This window comes from Leptonychotes weddellii, chromosome 16 (genome assembly GCF_054177405.1).
Source record: "Leptonychotes weddellii isolate Sample4059 chromosome 16, ASM5417740v2, whole genome shotgun sequence".
Taxonomy (NCBI): domain Eukaryota; kingdom Metazoa; phylum Chordata; class Mammalia; order Carnivora; family Phocidae; genus Leptonychotes; species Leptonychotes weddellii.
Genome location: NC_138384.1, coordinates 44062467 through 44077847, shown reverse-complemented (window position 1 = coordinate 44077847; position 15381 = coordinate 44062467). Strand labels below are relative to the sequence as shown.

The following is a 15381-nucleotide window of genomic DNA, read 5'->3' as shown; positions in this document are numbered from 1 at the left end:
CGCCTAACCAACTGAGCCACCCAGGCACCCAAAAAATCACCATTTCAAACAAGCTGAGAAGTCACTTCTGAATCCAAGCCACGTCAAAATCTGAGGGTACCACCCGCCCACGAATGTCTGCTCTTCATTTGAAATGGCAAAGAACTGGAGAAACTTACAGATCTATCGGTAACCAACGAATTTGGCAGAGACTGTCACACGTTATTGGCCGTGATCCATGGTAAGAATACATTTTACTGTGACCTAGGAACACACACACACACTTAAACTTCCTAAAACATATTACCATGTGAGATGAATTCAGATTATTTTGTCTTCTGTTGTTTCCATAGGGAAAACTCGAAATATACCAACAAGATACGTGGGGTCTGATGTAGGAAAGAACATTAGGGTTTGAAGCCAATGGCCAAGAAAGAATTCTTGAGATGTCTTTGGTGCAAAAAGGTGGTTTTATTAAAGCATGGGGACAGGACCCCTGGGGAGAAAGCCGCACGGGGGTCCTGAGGAGTGGCCCATTATATACTTTCAAGTTGGGAGGAGTTAAGGATAGCTTAAGTCTCTAAGGAATTTCTGAAGCAAGGTTTCCAGGACCTTGAGGGGGCTAGCTATTGTTAAGAAAAGGTCATTTATTACTGTCTAATAAAACCTTAGTCATGAGACCCTTCAGATATATATCAGTGGGCCGTATGCTTGGGGGGTTTAGAGATAAAGGAAATTTCCAAAGGAATTTTTATATGTTAAAGTAGACTCACAGGATTGGGGGTGGGGGGGAGGGTCAGGCTAGGATTGCATTTTGCCCTTAGCAAAGTATTAACATTGAGGCCGTTGAGTCCCGAGAGGAATGTCACTCTGCCTGTTTCAAGGACTTGTCAATGGACTGTAACTAGTAAGGAAATTTAATAATTTTTCTTCTGCCTTTGTTTCCCACATCAGGGTCTTTACTGGGAAATCACTCGCAGTCCAGAGCACCTTTCCAAGTGCTCCGATCCTCTGGGGTCTCTGCGTCTCGGAGCTCTTTAGCTTCTGTAAATTGTAAATAACAAAGCGATGCAAATGGTCTTTGTCTGCAGACATGCAAGCGAATTTTGTCTGCTGGAGGTTCAGTTGATTTCGCTCTTCCCCTGGAGGAAAAGCCAATTTTCTTGATATACTCAGCAAATTCCTTTCAGCATTCCTCCATGAATGCCTACATACGTATCTGGTGGCCCTTGGGATTTGTCCTTTGAATCGGCTGTACTATCTTATGGAGTTATCATAACTAAAATGCTTGACATGCTTCCATTTGATAGTTGTACGAGAGTCATGATTTTACCTTTAGAAACCTGGCAACAGAGTTCTCCATGCAGCATGGGTTTATGGGAGATTTTTATTTCCCTCTTTTCAGGATTTGTTCAACTCTTCATAATAGGTATATGTTGCTTTTTTTTTTTTCTAGTATTCTGTAATCAGATAAAAATGCTTATTCATACCTGCTTCCCTCTGCCCTGCCCCCCCAAATCAGGAAAAGACAAAACTAAATGCTTAAGAAAAGCATTTGTGTCATTTCTTGCCCCATCTTGGATAATAAAAAAGGATGAAAACACACGTTCTGGCAGACGCCAGGCCCCGTGATTCATCTGCATTGTCTCCAAAATCCCCATGTCCCACTTTCCAGACAGAGAAACTGAGGCTCAGAGAGATGGGGTGATGTGCTCAAAGCTACACGCCTCTGAGGTCACAGAGCCCAGATATGAACCTGAGCCTGGCCCAAGTTGTCTTAACCATCACCTCAATCCTCCTCCCAGCTTGCATTATGTCTTTGGAGAATTTATGGGATCCGTCCAATAAAAATATCCCCTAAGCCCTTTCTCTGGGTCCGGCCTGTGCTGGGGACACAGAGGTGACCACTGACAGTCCCGGCCCTGCCCTCCCTGGATTCACAATCCAGCGGGGGAGACAGACCCATCTGAAGACAGTGACGGCCCAGAGCGGACAGAGGTGAGACAAAGGAGCCTAAATGGGGCACTGAACCCAGCTTAGGGGATCAAGGAGGGCTTCCTGGAGGAGGAGGTGAATAAGCTGAGATCTGAAGGACAAGGAGGCGTGTCCCAGGTCAAGAGTGATCAATGCTTTGCAGAGAGAAGCCCAGGGGACTAAGAGAGTCCACAAAAACTTACAATAAATGTACAAGTCCAAACCAAACAATAAAAGTACATTCCAGAGCCTCTCCAGAACTACTCTAAGGTAATCACATATTTCAGGCCTGGCCCTGAGGCTTGGTAGAGTGGTGGGTGGTGGAACAGAGGAGCATCTCTGATGAGAGCAGCCGTCAGTCCGTACCGGGCCCAGCCCTGCTCAGGGGACCCTGCGGATCTCCGTCCTTCCTGTCTCTTCTGCTCAGTTCCAGAGCCAATGTCACCAAGCTGGCTTTATATCCTCTTCGCTTGGGGTCCAAGCCTGCAGTTAGGGGCACAGGGAGCCAGATAGATGCAGGTCCAAATCCTGGCTCCCTATACAAATTGAACTGTAGTCTCTGAGCCTCAGTATCCTCATCTGTAGAATGGGTTCATAATCTCTATTCAATGTGCCTACTGTAAGGGTTAAATACAGACCAGATCACACCTCTGCTCAGATCACCACAGTGGCTCCATGTTCCTCTGAGGAAAAGCCAAGTCCTCCCAGAGCCCAACAAAACACTGTTCTCTTCCCTCTCTGGCCACCTCTCCCACCCTCTCCCCTTCCCTCATTCTGCACACTGGCCTCCTCACTGCTTCTCAAACTGCTCACAAGCTCTGACCTCAGGGCCTTTGCACGGGCCGTTTCCCCCACCTGGAAAGCCTTTACCACACATATGTCTAAAGCTCACTCTCTCCCTTCATTCAGGTCTCCATTTAAAAGTCACCTCCTCAGAGAAGCCTTCTGTGAAGGCACTCTCGAAAATATACTTTCTCATCCCTCTCCGCTGCCTTATTTCACTTCATGGCACCTTTCATCCCCAACAGGATTTGTTGTTCCATTTATGTGTTTATTGTTTATCTCCTCCACTAAAAGCCACGGATTTTGTTTTGCTCACTGCTGTACCCATGGTATTAGAACCATGCTTTAAAAATAATAGCAGGCAGGGGCGCCTGGGTGGCTCAGTCGTTAAGCGTCTGCCTTCAGCTCAGGTCATGATCCCAGGGTTCTGGGATCGAGCCCCGCATTGGGCTCCCTGCTCCGCGGGAAGCCTGCTTCTTCCTCTCCCATTCCCCCTGCTTGTGTTCCCTCTCTAGCTGTGTCTCTGTCAAATAAATAAATAAAATCTTTAAAAAAAAAATAAATAATAGCAGGCATTTGATATTACACTATTTGAATATATTAATTTGCTAATGATGGTGATGGTGGTGATAAATTGCAAGAGCTCAGCCCCACCCCGGAGCTCACCCCCCTAACTCAGGGCCTCCCTTTCTCCGGCTCCCCACACACCCAGGAGCCAGGCCCACATGGGTTTTCCTAGAAGATGGCTCTCCTTGGCTCTTCCCATCTGGTGATTTTTTCAGCTGGACCATTAGGGAGAGGGAATTCAAGAAATCTGCTGGGAAAGTTTGCCAGGCTGAAAAACAAATGTTTGTGGTAAGGCCGGATGCAAGCGATGGAGTTTCATGAAAACATATGTGTGTTGGGGGGACGGTGAGGGAATATAAAGAAGGCTACGTTAGTGGTCACTACTCCCCACTCGATGCACCTGGGGGAGCCACACTTTGGGAGAGATCACATTGGACATTTCCCCGAGAACAGCCACCCACAGGACTCAGGGCCATCTGGAGTGACTGGCCTCACCGCCTGGCACTGGGAAAACCCTCCTCCCAAGGCAGAGGGAAGGCGGGAGTTTCTCCCATGGAGTTTACTATTTACCTGTCTACACTGATGAATAAGCACTCCTTTGTTCTCGCTTTTTCCCAGCGCTGCAGACAGAGGCAACCTTCTCTCTTTCCTCTTCTTTTTTTTAAAGAGCGTCTCACTCTCTGGCTTTAGTTAGACTTACAGTGGTCCAAATGGCCCACTCCATTTCCAACCCAAGACACATATATTTATTCACATAACAAAGAACGATTTAACATCTCTCTGTGGCAAACACTGTCTAGGTTCTGAGACTATAATAGTGGACAAGACAGAGAAGGTGCCCACCCTTGGGGGGCTTACATTGTCATGAGGAATACAGTTTTAGGGAAAGCACTATCTTTAAACCACTCTGGGGGCTGTTTGCTACGCAGCGAATGCTAACTGATACACTAATAAACCAAAGGAATGTGATAGTGACTGGTGAGTGTGTGTGAGGGGAAAACTACTTTTGCTAGGTGGAACCGGGTAAGTCTTCTTAGACGCAGTGACATCTGGACCAGTTTGGAACGACAAGAAGGGAACCATGCAAAGGGCCCAGGAAACAGCAAGTGCAAATATCCTAAGGTAAGGACCCCAGAAGAACATGGCTGAGAGAGACCTAAATGATCAGGGAATGTTTTCACTCAAGCTGGAGGGTAGGTGGGTGGGGAAACTGGCACCCAGGTGCTCATTCTGGTATTATTTATACCCTTGTTCATTTAACTAAATATTTAGTAATGACAGTTCTAAAATTATGAGAATAATTACTTATTTATTTTTTATAGAGAACACAGTACATATTCTTTTGGTTAAATATTTTAATAAAATGAAGAGGGATGGGGTGCCTCTTTCTTCTCAGTTAACAATATGAATTTTACCCTTAAAAGTTATAGAAGGGGGTACATGTTATGAGAAAGATTAGGATTAAAACAATAAATCCTGGGGTGCCTGGGTGGCTCAGTCAGTTAAGCATCTGATTTCGGCTCAGGTCATAACCTCAGGTCCTGGGATCGAGCCCCACATTGTGCTCCCCGCTCACTGGGGAGTCGCTTCTCTCTCTCCCTCTGCGCCCCTCCCTCTACATCAGGCTGTTTCTCTCTCAAATAAATAAAATCTTTATTTTTTATTTTTTAAAAGATTTTATTTATGTATTTGTCAGAGAGAGAGAAAGAGAGCACAAGCAGGGGGAGGCAGGCAGAGAGAGAAGCAGGCTCCCAGCTAGGCAAGGAGCCCAGTGTGGGGCTCACAAATCACAATCATGGATCACTACATCAAAAACTAATGATGTAATGTATGGTGATTAACATAACATAATAAAAAAATAAAGTGTATTTCTTTTACACACACACACACACACAAAACAACTCTGCAGCAAGAAGGGGTTCTCACAGTACAAACCAGATAGAACACATCACAGAAGCATCCTGGTGGATTATTACGGCTTACTTGAGAGGAGAAATTTGGGTGGGAGCTCAGAGCTGCCTGGACCTTCTTCATGTTTAGTATTTATGGAAACTCTGTGGGCTCTCACTTAAAATGCACAGATACATAGCAGTGCCTGGGTGGCATCTGCCTTCGGCTCAGGTTATGATCCTGGAGTCCCGGGATCAGATTGAGCCTGCCCGTTGGGCTCCCTGCTCAGCAGGGAGTCGGCTTCTCCCTCTGCTCCTCCCCGTCGCTTGTGTTCTCTCTCTCTCTCAGATAAATAAATAAAAATCTAAAAAAAAATTTTTTTTAAATAAAATGCACAGACACAAAATAAAAACCCAAAGGCAAAACAAAGAGGAAGAGGATGGAAAGGTGACCCCAGACCGGAAGTGCAGAGATGGGTAGAAGGGTTGGGGCTGCGGGGATGCGCTGTCATGGAAACCACAGCACTGACTTCCATCAAGAGTGCTCCAAAACTATTTTTAGATCTGCTGGTAATCAGGGTGGCTCCTTGACAGGAGAGGGAGCAGGTAGCGGATTCCATTTAACACCTACGCACACACTCACGCTCACCCACCCACCCATACGTGTACACATATATATTACACACATGCATATATATATATATATATACACATGTCATTGTACATTTACAAATACGTATTTATATATTCCTTTTGATATTTAAAAACAAATTAAAAAATTTTAATCTCTCTTAAATATTTATTTATCTTTTACGTATTTTGGAACACTTAGCAATCTGCTTCTCTGATTGATCCCTGATTGATACACTCATGGGCATCCATGCAATAAAGGGTTAACTCAGCAGGCCTGGGTTGTCCAAACCTGCACATCCCAAGGAAATGACTGGCTCTTGACGGGCTCCTAGTTAACCTCTAAGGTCTTGGAGAATCCTATACTAACAACACCATTCATGGTGGGGGCCTTGGGCCATGCACTATCACTTTGACCTCTGGAGTAGCTGGAGGCTGAGTAAGCTCAGCTACACAGGTGCTCCAAGCCTATGTGATTGACCCAGAAATAAAAATCGTGCACACTGAGGCTCAGGTGAGCTGCCCTGTTGGCAACACTCTGTGTGTGTTGTCACCCATTGTTGCCGGAAAAAGTCAATGCTGTTCACATGACTCCACCAGGAGAGACAACTTGAAGTTCATGCCTGGTCTCTTCTGGACTCTATCCTATCTACTCTTTTTCATTTGCTGTAATAAACTATAACTGTGAGTACAATAACTCTTCTGAGTTCCATACATCCCAGGAAACCACTGAACCTGAGCGTGGTCTTGGGGACCCTCAACCCAACATCTTAAACTCAACATGGCCCAAACTAAACTTGTGATTCGCCCTCTCCCCTCCACCACAAATGCTTTCTCCATCAAACCTTCTCCAGGCAAAAACCAATGGCATCACTCTCCTTCTAGTTGCTCATACCAAAAATTTCAGGAGTCATTCTTTCTCGGTTACTCTTGCACATCACATCCAACCCATCAGCAGAACAGTAAAGCCTATTACTGCAGTATACATTATTTACCCAAAAATGTGCATGTCATGGGCATACAGCATGCTGAATTTTCATAGTCTGAACACACCCATAACCAATACCCACAAAGAGAAAGAGAGCATCACCAGTTCTCCCTCCCCCTGGGAGTCCCACAGTTCAAGTCATTAAGACATTCCACAGGAAACCACTGTCCCGACTTCTAATAGCATAGATTGATTTTGCCTTCTGTACTTCATATAATAAATGGGATCATACCGTACATGCTCTTGTGTCTGGTTTCTTTGGCTTAACATCATAGTTGCAAGATTCGTCTACACTGTTGTGTGTAGTTGTAGCTCATTCTTTCTATTCGAGTAGTATTTTATTGGGTGAACATGCCACAATTATCCATTCTTCTGTTGATTGGTATTTCGGTAGCTTCGAGATTACAGCTATCATGAATCGTGTTGCAGTGAATATCCTCACCCATGGCTTTTAGTGAACACATTTCTGTTGGGTATATACATCTAAGGTGTGGAGTTTTCATACGTTTTGCTTTAGTAGATACAGCTAAAGAGCTTTCCAAAATTTACACTGTCACCAGCCATGTACCTGTATGAGAGTTCTAGCTGCTTTTTTCCTCATCAACGCTGGATGTTTTTGTGCTTTCTCAACTGAGCTATTCTCAATCAACAAATTTAAAACAGCTCCCTGTGCTAGCGCTAGACTTCAGTACGAGTTGCCAGAATTTTCTAAAGAGAACATCCCATTTGGTAGCAGTTAAGTCATACCCTCTTGCTACTTTCCAGGACCCATCGGTTCAACCATCCCAGAACAAACTCCAGGTCACTGGAGAGAGCATAAAAGAAGTCTGCTCAACAGTGGGAATGCCCTTTGGGACTGCTGCTGTTACAATAATAAAAAGAGCTGGCTATGTGTCAGGACCAAATACACATTTTGACAAAATATTGAATGGCTGAGTATTTGGTCACAGGCAAAGATCGCCATTATAGAATAAACTTTAGGGAATATAGGAATAAATCTGAAATGTTATGAAAACCTTTCAATTTATATCACAATTTTATTTTTTCAAAATGTAGTCACCGTGTAATTTTGTAGCACAGATGGCTACTAGCTGAGTCCTCTGGTCTCTCTCCTGTCCATTTATGATACTAAATGGCTGATGAAGGAACAAGACATTTTTTTAAAAAGATTTTTTATTTATTTATTTGACAGAGAGAGAGCACAAGCAGGTGGAGTAGCAGGCAGAGGGAGAGGGAGAAGCAGGCACCCCGCTGAGCAGGGAGCCCGATGCGGGGCTTGATCCCAAGACCCTAGGATCATGACCTGAGCCGAAGGCAGACGCTTAACGACTGAGCCACCCAGACACCCCGGAACAAGACATTTTTGACCAGCATTGTTGATGGTGACATGTCACCAAACTATCAAGATTTCCTTCTTTGCTAAAAGTAACTGACTACAGTAGAAAATTTATTTCCTCTTCAACTCACAAGCTGGAAGATCTGGTTGATGGTGATGATGCTATTTCATTGAAACAATCCCATGGAACTGAAATCCCATGAAAGCACGTCTTTGTGCACTGCTTGAAAAAGCCATTTGGGGGAATCTTTTTTGGGGAGCAGACTTAAAAGGTTGTTGCTTTCTTTTCTTTTGTAGTAATGCTTTATCAATCATCATTGATCCTTGCTGCATTTCACCTTTGCAGGATCTTCCAATGATCTCTTGCTGCCTAATAGGCAACCCCAAGACTTAGCGGTGTAGACAATCGTTTTGTTACATTCATTGATTCTGTGGGTCAGAAATTCACACAGGGGACAGCTGTGATGGTTTGTTTCCACTACACGATGGCTGGGCCTCAACTGGGAAGATGTAAATGGTTGGGGAGTGAGTCAAATGGCTGGGAGCTAGAATCATCTAGAAGTTTTCTCACTCACATGTCTGATGCCTGGGCCAAGATATTTGAAGGTTGGGCTCAGCTGGGAATTGTTGATTGGTGCACACACACGTGGCTTCTCCAGTTGGCTTGAGCTTCCTCACAACATGGCAGCCGGAGGCTAGTTGACCTTCTTACTTGGAGCTCAGGGATCCAAGAATGAGAGGGTCCCAGTAAACAAGGAAGAAGTTGCATGGCCCTTTATAACATGAGAAGTCACATAGATTCCCTTCCGTGATGCTCTTGGCCCAATAATTTCCCTTTGACCACACTCTCTATTGGTTAAAGAATTTACAAGTCTGCTCAGATTCAATAAGAGGGACAAAGATCACCACCTTTCAATAGGAATATCAAAAAACTTACAGCCATGTTTTAAAACCACTGCATGATGATACACATTCATTCTTCAGCTGATTAATAGAATTTCCACAGGTAAAGTACATGAGATTTTTAAACTCTAGTTATAGCTAGAGTGTTTATTGGAATGAGATATTCAGATTTAACAATTTGAATGACATGTCTTTTTTTTTTTTCCATGAAATATCATGGGAACTTGGGCAATCACACACATATTGCAAAATCAAAGGACTGATCACGCCCACGTTCAGGGATGCTAGAGGTGACAGCTGAACACGCATTTGGCTATTTGGTCTTGCAAAGGCCCCAATTCCAAAATGGAATCCAAATTACAGATTTTGGTTGAACACTCAGGCCAAAATTGTACTTCGCTGCATCTTTCCTATGTGATATCCCTGAACCTTCAAAGTGCTGATCAGGAAGGTTTTTATCGGTATTCCTTTTAGGAAGAAGAGGAAGGAGCTTGGAGAGCTCAAAGTGTCCGAGGCTGTGCAGCCAGTAAGCAGCATTGTTAGGTGCATCAGTGAGGTCCTGACGGGAAAGAGCAACTCAAACTGAGTCATTGAGAAGTGTTTCATTAACCATCAACAAAGGTGTTGCCTGCGGGCAGCAAGTTGAGGAAGCCTCCAAGGAGAGGTGAGGCACTATGCCCAGACTTGCAGGGCACGTGGGGCAGAAGGCGGGAGTTTCTAGAAGCTCCTGGATATTTCTGGAAGCAAGGTAACTGTGGCCGAATGACAGAGCTGTCAGGAGCTTCGGCTTTGTTAGAGGAACTCAGGGGGGATTAAAGCTGCTGTTTCCTCTCGCCCTCAGGTTTCTGGTGGCTCCCAGGAGTCCCGTGGGCTGAACCCAGCAGAAAGGGAGAGGTTAGGAGGGCTAAGTGGTTGTCATCATAGAAGTCGGGGCACTCCACCCCGGTCCCCGAGGCCCACGCTGAATTGAAAAGAGTGGGAAGAGTGCGTCTGGAGGGAAAATCGGAGAATGCGCAGACCCTTTGCTCGGTGAGCTGCTGAACGCCCCCAACCCCCCGCCCCAACTCTCGCGCTGGGCCCCCCTCAGGCCGGAGGGCGCATCCGCAGCCAAGGCCGGTTGCCATGACGACCGCTGGACCGGCGCGGACGCAAGTGCGCACGCGCGCGCTGCGACGCCGGCCTCGGCTCCGCGCAGCTGCGGGGATCGACGCGAGACGCCGCGTGACCCGCCGGGGCCCGGGCGGGGGCGGACGCCGGCTTCTCGGCCCCTTCGGCCGGGAGCAGCCGGCCTGGGTGGGCCGAGCAGGCGCCTGGCGAGCGGCTGCATCCCGGCGGCCTGTCCTCTGCCCGAGCCGACCGGGCGGCCGGGGGCGGGGCTGCCAGATCCCTGCTGGGCGGCCGCCGGCCGGGCCCGGGGCAGGGCCGAGCGCGGTTCTCGGCGGGTCGCAGGACACGTGTGAGCACCCGGGGCCCGGTTGGGGGAGGAAGGGCCTGGGGAAGCGCGAGGCCGCCTGTAGGCCCGCCGCGCAGGGGGCAGCTGAGATCTCTGAGCCTGGCCGTCTTCCGGGGAATCTGACCTCCCTATCCTGTCACCTTACAGGATTAATATCTGGGGACCGTCCATCTTATAGACTGTTGAGTGCACGTGGGATTAGAGCCGCCAGGTGTCCGCGACCATGGCCATGAACCTTCTGGAGGACTGGTGCCGGGGGATGGAAGTGGACATCCACAGGTCCCTGTTGGTCACGGGCATCCCAGAGGACTGTGGTCAAGCAGAAATTGAGGAGACTTTGAATGGGGTCCTCTCCCCGCTGGGCCCATACTTCGTGCTCAATAAGATTTTTCTGAGGGAAGAGAATGCCAAAGCTGCCCTCATTGAGGTCGGAGAGGGTGTGAATCTCAGGGCCATACCCCGGGAATTCCCAGGAAGGGGGGGCGTCTGGAGAGTGGTTTGTAGAGACCCCACCCAGGATACTGAGTTTCTGAAAAACCTGAATGAATTCCTGGATGCCGAGGGGCGTACCTGGGAGGATGTGGTCCGCCTGCTCCAGTTTAGCCACCCCCCACGGCCCCAGAATCAGCCCCCAGAGAACTGGGCAGAAGCTTTGGGGGTGCTCCTGGGGGCAGTGGTGCAAATCATCTTCTACATGGATGCCGAGATCCGCGGCCGCGAGGAAGCTAGGGCTCAAGAAGTGGCTGATGCCCAGGCAGTAGCAATCTCAGCTTTAGCAGCATGGAGGAAGGTCAAGAAGGAGCCAGGGCGGGCTGCAGAACTAGGTTCTGCTTTGAAGATGGAGAATCCCGACACCTGGAATGATCTGGAAGACAAAGGTGACCCTCCCAAACCTGTGGTTCGCCGGGTTGGAGCTAAAAGTCGCTCCAGGAGAAAGAAGCAGAAAAAAAACACTAAGCAGGAATCAGTGCTCTGGAAGAAGCCCAAAGGCCACCATTCCAACAGCTCAGCCTCCTTGGAGGTTCCTGAGGCTGATGGTGCTGAAAATATGGAGGTGTCAGAATCCGTCAGGAGCAACAGAAAGCCCTGTGTGAAGCAGGAGGAGTCGGCTTTGAAAAAGCCTGTGGCGAAATGTGCCTGGAAGGCTCGCAGCAGCCCATCCCATGATGCCCGGTCAGAAGCTGTGAGCCCTGGGGTCGCTTCACAGTCAGACCAAGATGGCGGTCAGGAGGGCCCCCCAAAGAAGAAGGCCATGGGCTGGGCCTTGGCAAAGAGCCCTGCCCCTGTGAGAAAGAAGAAGAAGGTGAGCTTGGGCCCTGTTTCGTACGTCCTTGTCGATTCAGAAGATGCCAAGAAGAAGCCGGTGATGGGGAAGAAAGGGCCGGGCTCAAGAAGAGATGGCTCAGCTCAGAAGGCCCTTCAAGGCCCCCAGCCCGTGGGGTTGCCAGCCTCGACGTCTCGGGGCCCAAAGGCCAAGCCGAAAGGCTCTCCTCATGCCTCCAGTGGTCAGAATGACAACAGAAGTCATTTGGGTTGTGCCGGCAAGGGCAAGTGGATGAGTGGGGAACCCGAGCAGGAGCGGCAGGTGGGTGCAGAGGCACTAGGGGGCGTGGCAGGTCAGGTGGTGTGCGAGGAGGACCCCAGTGCCGTGGAGGAGGCGGATGACACACCAGTTGAGGTTTTAGAGGGCGGGAGCCCTGACCTCCCTCCTAGGAGCCCCTGAAGGCCAACCTTGGGGACACCTATGGGCAGGAGGTGGCAAAGCAAACCCCTCACCTCTCCTTTGTTGCTTGAGTGTCGCTGTGGTAGTCTCCAGTCGTTCCGCTACTCCATCCGACCTAGCTCCCTTGTTAAGAATCGAATAGTTGGGAGTGAGAACATTTGTCAGGGTCGATGGCTTTGAGGGTGGAGTTTTCTGGAAGCCTGGTTGCGGGATAGAAATGTTCAAACACTTAAAAGGTCCAAGGAAGTAAGAAAGAAATTCCAAATGACATCTCCTTCCCTGGTGAGCTCTTCTAATTTATCCACAGAACCCAGAAAGCTTTGATTCGGGGGACCACCCATACCCTATGAGTTGAAAGAAGACCAAGGACGAAGTATCAAATGGGGAACAAAGTTTTTTTCCTTAAGGAATGAACCATGACTTTGGACTCTTAGGGACCCAGTTTGGAGAGATGGGCCTCTCAGAGGAAAACCATGCGTGAGCTCTTAGGTGGGAGAGGTTAAGGGAGGGAGGTGCACCTCTGCTCTTTTCTCTGCCAGGCCTGCTTTTGCCCCTCCCCCTCGACTCACCTTCAGAGGTTGGAGAATCGCTAAGCAGACTGGGAAAATCCTAGAATATTCACTTTTCCGTACATGGGCAGGGTGCCTGTTCATGTTCTGCCTTTCATCCTTATTCCCTGCTTCCTGGAGAGTGAGCTGACCTCTACATGCAGGGCCTTTCTCCCACCTTCTCTGTTTCACCTACTAGGAAGTTAAGCATAGATCTTCAAAGCAGACCTGCCTGCCTTGCACCTCCTGCTCTTCAGCTTCCATCCTCCAGTTAACTAGCCAGAGGGCAGGAAGGCCCCAAGAGTTAGTTCTGGGGGACAAGAGTGTGCGCTTAGGCTTTGAAGTGTTTGAGGTTTAGGTTCTGTGAATAAAAATGGTACTTGGACTCCCATTTGGGGTCAGATGCTCTCAGGAAGCCTGTGGGGAGGAAAGGTGATTGGTAGGGAAGGACTCAAGCACTTCTGGCTTCCCAGCCCCAAGTCCATCCAGCACTACCAAACTCTCCACATCTTTGGGGCTGAAGACACTTCTCATGTTATAATAAGAGAGGGAAAAAATTCTTAAAAAGTTGGCTGTTAATTTCTGTTCTCCGAATAGACTAGCATACCATGTTTCCTGTGTGTGTGTGTGCGTGCGTGTGTGTGTGTGTGTGTGTGTGTGTACGGGGAGGGGGCAGGATACCCAACACCAGTGGTTCTCAAAAAGTGTCCCGGGAGGCCCAAGGCATGCTCAGAGATGTAAACCGAATCTATTTTTTTCATGTCTATAAAAAAAAAAGCTGGAACTTGAATGTCGTAAGCCAAGCCCGTCACAGAGGAGACGATCAGAATATTACCTTGTGTTCCTAAGTGAACTTGATTTCATACAGGTCTCCAGTGAGTTGTTTCTGCCATCTATTTGCATATAGCCGAACTTCTTATAAGTGTGGCTGATAAGAGAGGTTGCAAGTGGAAGAGATTGCGTCCCGCGCATGCCCCGTGCTGTAACGCTCTGGAAGAAGTTTCCCTTTGTAATTCACACGCTCTTGTTAACGCTGTGACGTTCAGCTGTATGATAGCACGTCAGTGTATTCACGTGGTGCTCAGTAATACCGTCGCGTGGAGTTTCAGCCCTTTGATGTGTCCAGGGGCTGTCTTCTGACTTCAGTTTTTGTGCTCGAGAATGTGAACAGTTGTTAGATGTTGTTAGTAATTCCGCCTTGAAAATAAACGTGACAGTTAATTTCAAAAACCTGGATGAGTCTTAACTGAAGATGCCTGGGGCTGGGGGGGAGAAGAAACCGGTTTCCGTTTGCAGCTCTTCCTCCGGATCCGCATCATCCGTGCGCATCTCGAGGTTTTTCCTTGGGTTTGTGCAAAACAAAACACAGGAGCGGGCTGGCCTCTCAAGGTGAGGGAAGCCTGGGACTCTCCAGCACCCGGTTTCAAAATCGGGTCCATTAGGGCTTCATTGTGTTAACAGATGGCCACCATGATGGGTAAAGGCAAACATGTATGTTACAAAATTAGGTTAGCAAATTAAGTATCTGTTGACGCTCTTATAGGTGAGGTCACGGATTATTTGAGAAGAGGGTCCCCCCAGTGAACAACACACTGTCCTAGACTCCCAGCCTGGCACGAGCTGTTGTCAGTCCTGCAAGGATCGTCAGTTTTCCGTGACAGAAGATGCCTTTGAGGTGTCCTCTTTGCTCTGCGGCCTGTCACCAACTCGAGAGGCTCTCCCGCAGATCTTGGGGTTTCTAGAAGTTTCGAAAACAGGTAACTGGTGACATGAATTTATCTGAAAATGTTAGTTCGCTTTGAAAAGCAGCTGGAAGAGGAAGGCCCTTTCCTCCCCTCCCCTCAGACAGAAGCAGGTTTTTCAGTTTTCTCCTGCCCAGCGCCCTCCCCTGCGAGGTGTTCTGAAAGGTCAACGGAGATGGTCAGGGAGGGAAGAAGCACAAGAGACCAAAAGGGAAGCTGGCGTTTGGGGACAGGGGAGTGACTGAGGTGCCGGAGTAGAGGCACATAGAGACCTGGGTAGTGGGTTTATGGATTGGGTGCTTTTCCCCTCTCCCTCTATGGAAAAGCCATATCTGGCCAACATCTTTAAGTACCTCCCAAGATGTAGTCACTCCCTGTAGTTCACCCAGGCCGGCAGTAGAATCTGAAAGGCTGACTTGGCCTGAAGTTGGGGGGTTGGGGGGCACACCTAGGGATGGGGCCCGGCGAAATGCCGGGAACTCGGCTGTCTGCAAGGAAGCCTCTCAGCCCCTCTCTGGGAGGGGGCAGCATTCTGCTTAGGGCTGTGCTGGGAGCAAGGCCCAGCCTTTACCATTCCTCTGGGGGAGATGGGAGTGATGCCAAGAGCCTCTGCGTACACACCCCCCCCCACCCCGCCCAAGGTCCTGAAGGCAGTGTCCTCGATCATCGGTGCGTTCGGTCAGCCCCGAGGTGCTGGGCATGGGCTCCGTGACAGCCAGGAACCAGACGAAGTTTCCTGCCCTCCTGGGGCTGGCATTCCGGTGGGAGGTAGACGGGGCACAGGGAGCTGCGTGATACCGAAGGGGTGGTGAGTACAGGCCTGAAATCCGCGGAGGGAGAGGGTCCCGATGAGTGCGTGTGTATAT

At 48.6% G+C, this 15381-nt stretch overlaps 1 protein-coding gene across 2 annotated transcripts; it reads left to right on the top strand.

The window, feature by feature from the left end:
• The first annotated feature begins 9922 nt into the window (after positions 1-9922).
• PNMA8A (PNMA family member 8A) lies at positions 9923-14003 on the top strand. 2 transcript variants are annotated; one of them, XM_081807149.1, is made up of 2 exons: positions 9923-10078; positions 10650-14003. In XM_081807149.1, the coding sequence occupies exon 2, from the start codon at positions 10726-10728 to the stop codon at positions 12223-12225; it is 1500 nt and encodes a 499-aa protein (XP_081663275.1). In that variant the 5' UTR covers positions 9923-10078; positions 10650-10725; the 3' UTR covers positions 12226-14003. The 2 variants fall into 2 exon arrangements, with proteins under 2 accessions (XP_081663275.1, XP_081663274.1); XM_081807148.1 differs by lacking the exon at positions 9923-10078 and adding an exon at positions 10255-10505.
• The last annotated feature ends 1378 nt before the right edge of the window (positions 14004-15381 follow it).

What these genes read in the sequence shown, in the direction of transcription:
- PNMA8A (XM_081807149.1), top strand. Translation starts at nt 10,726, where the DNA reads ATGGCCATGAACCTTCTGGAGGACTGGTGCCGGGGGATGGAAGTGGAC.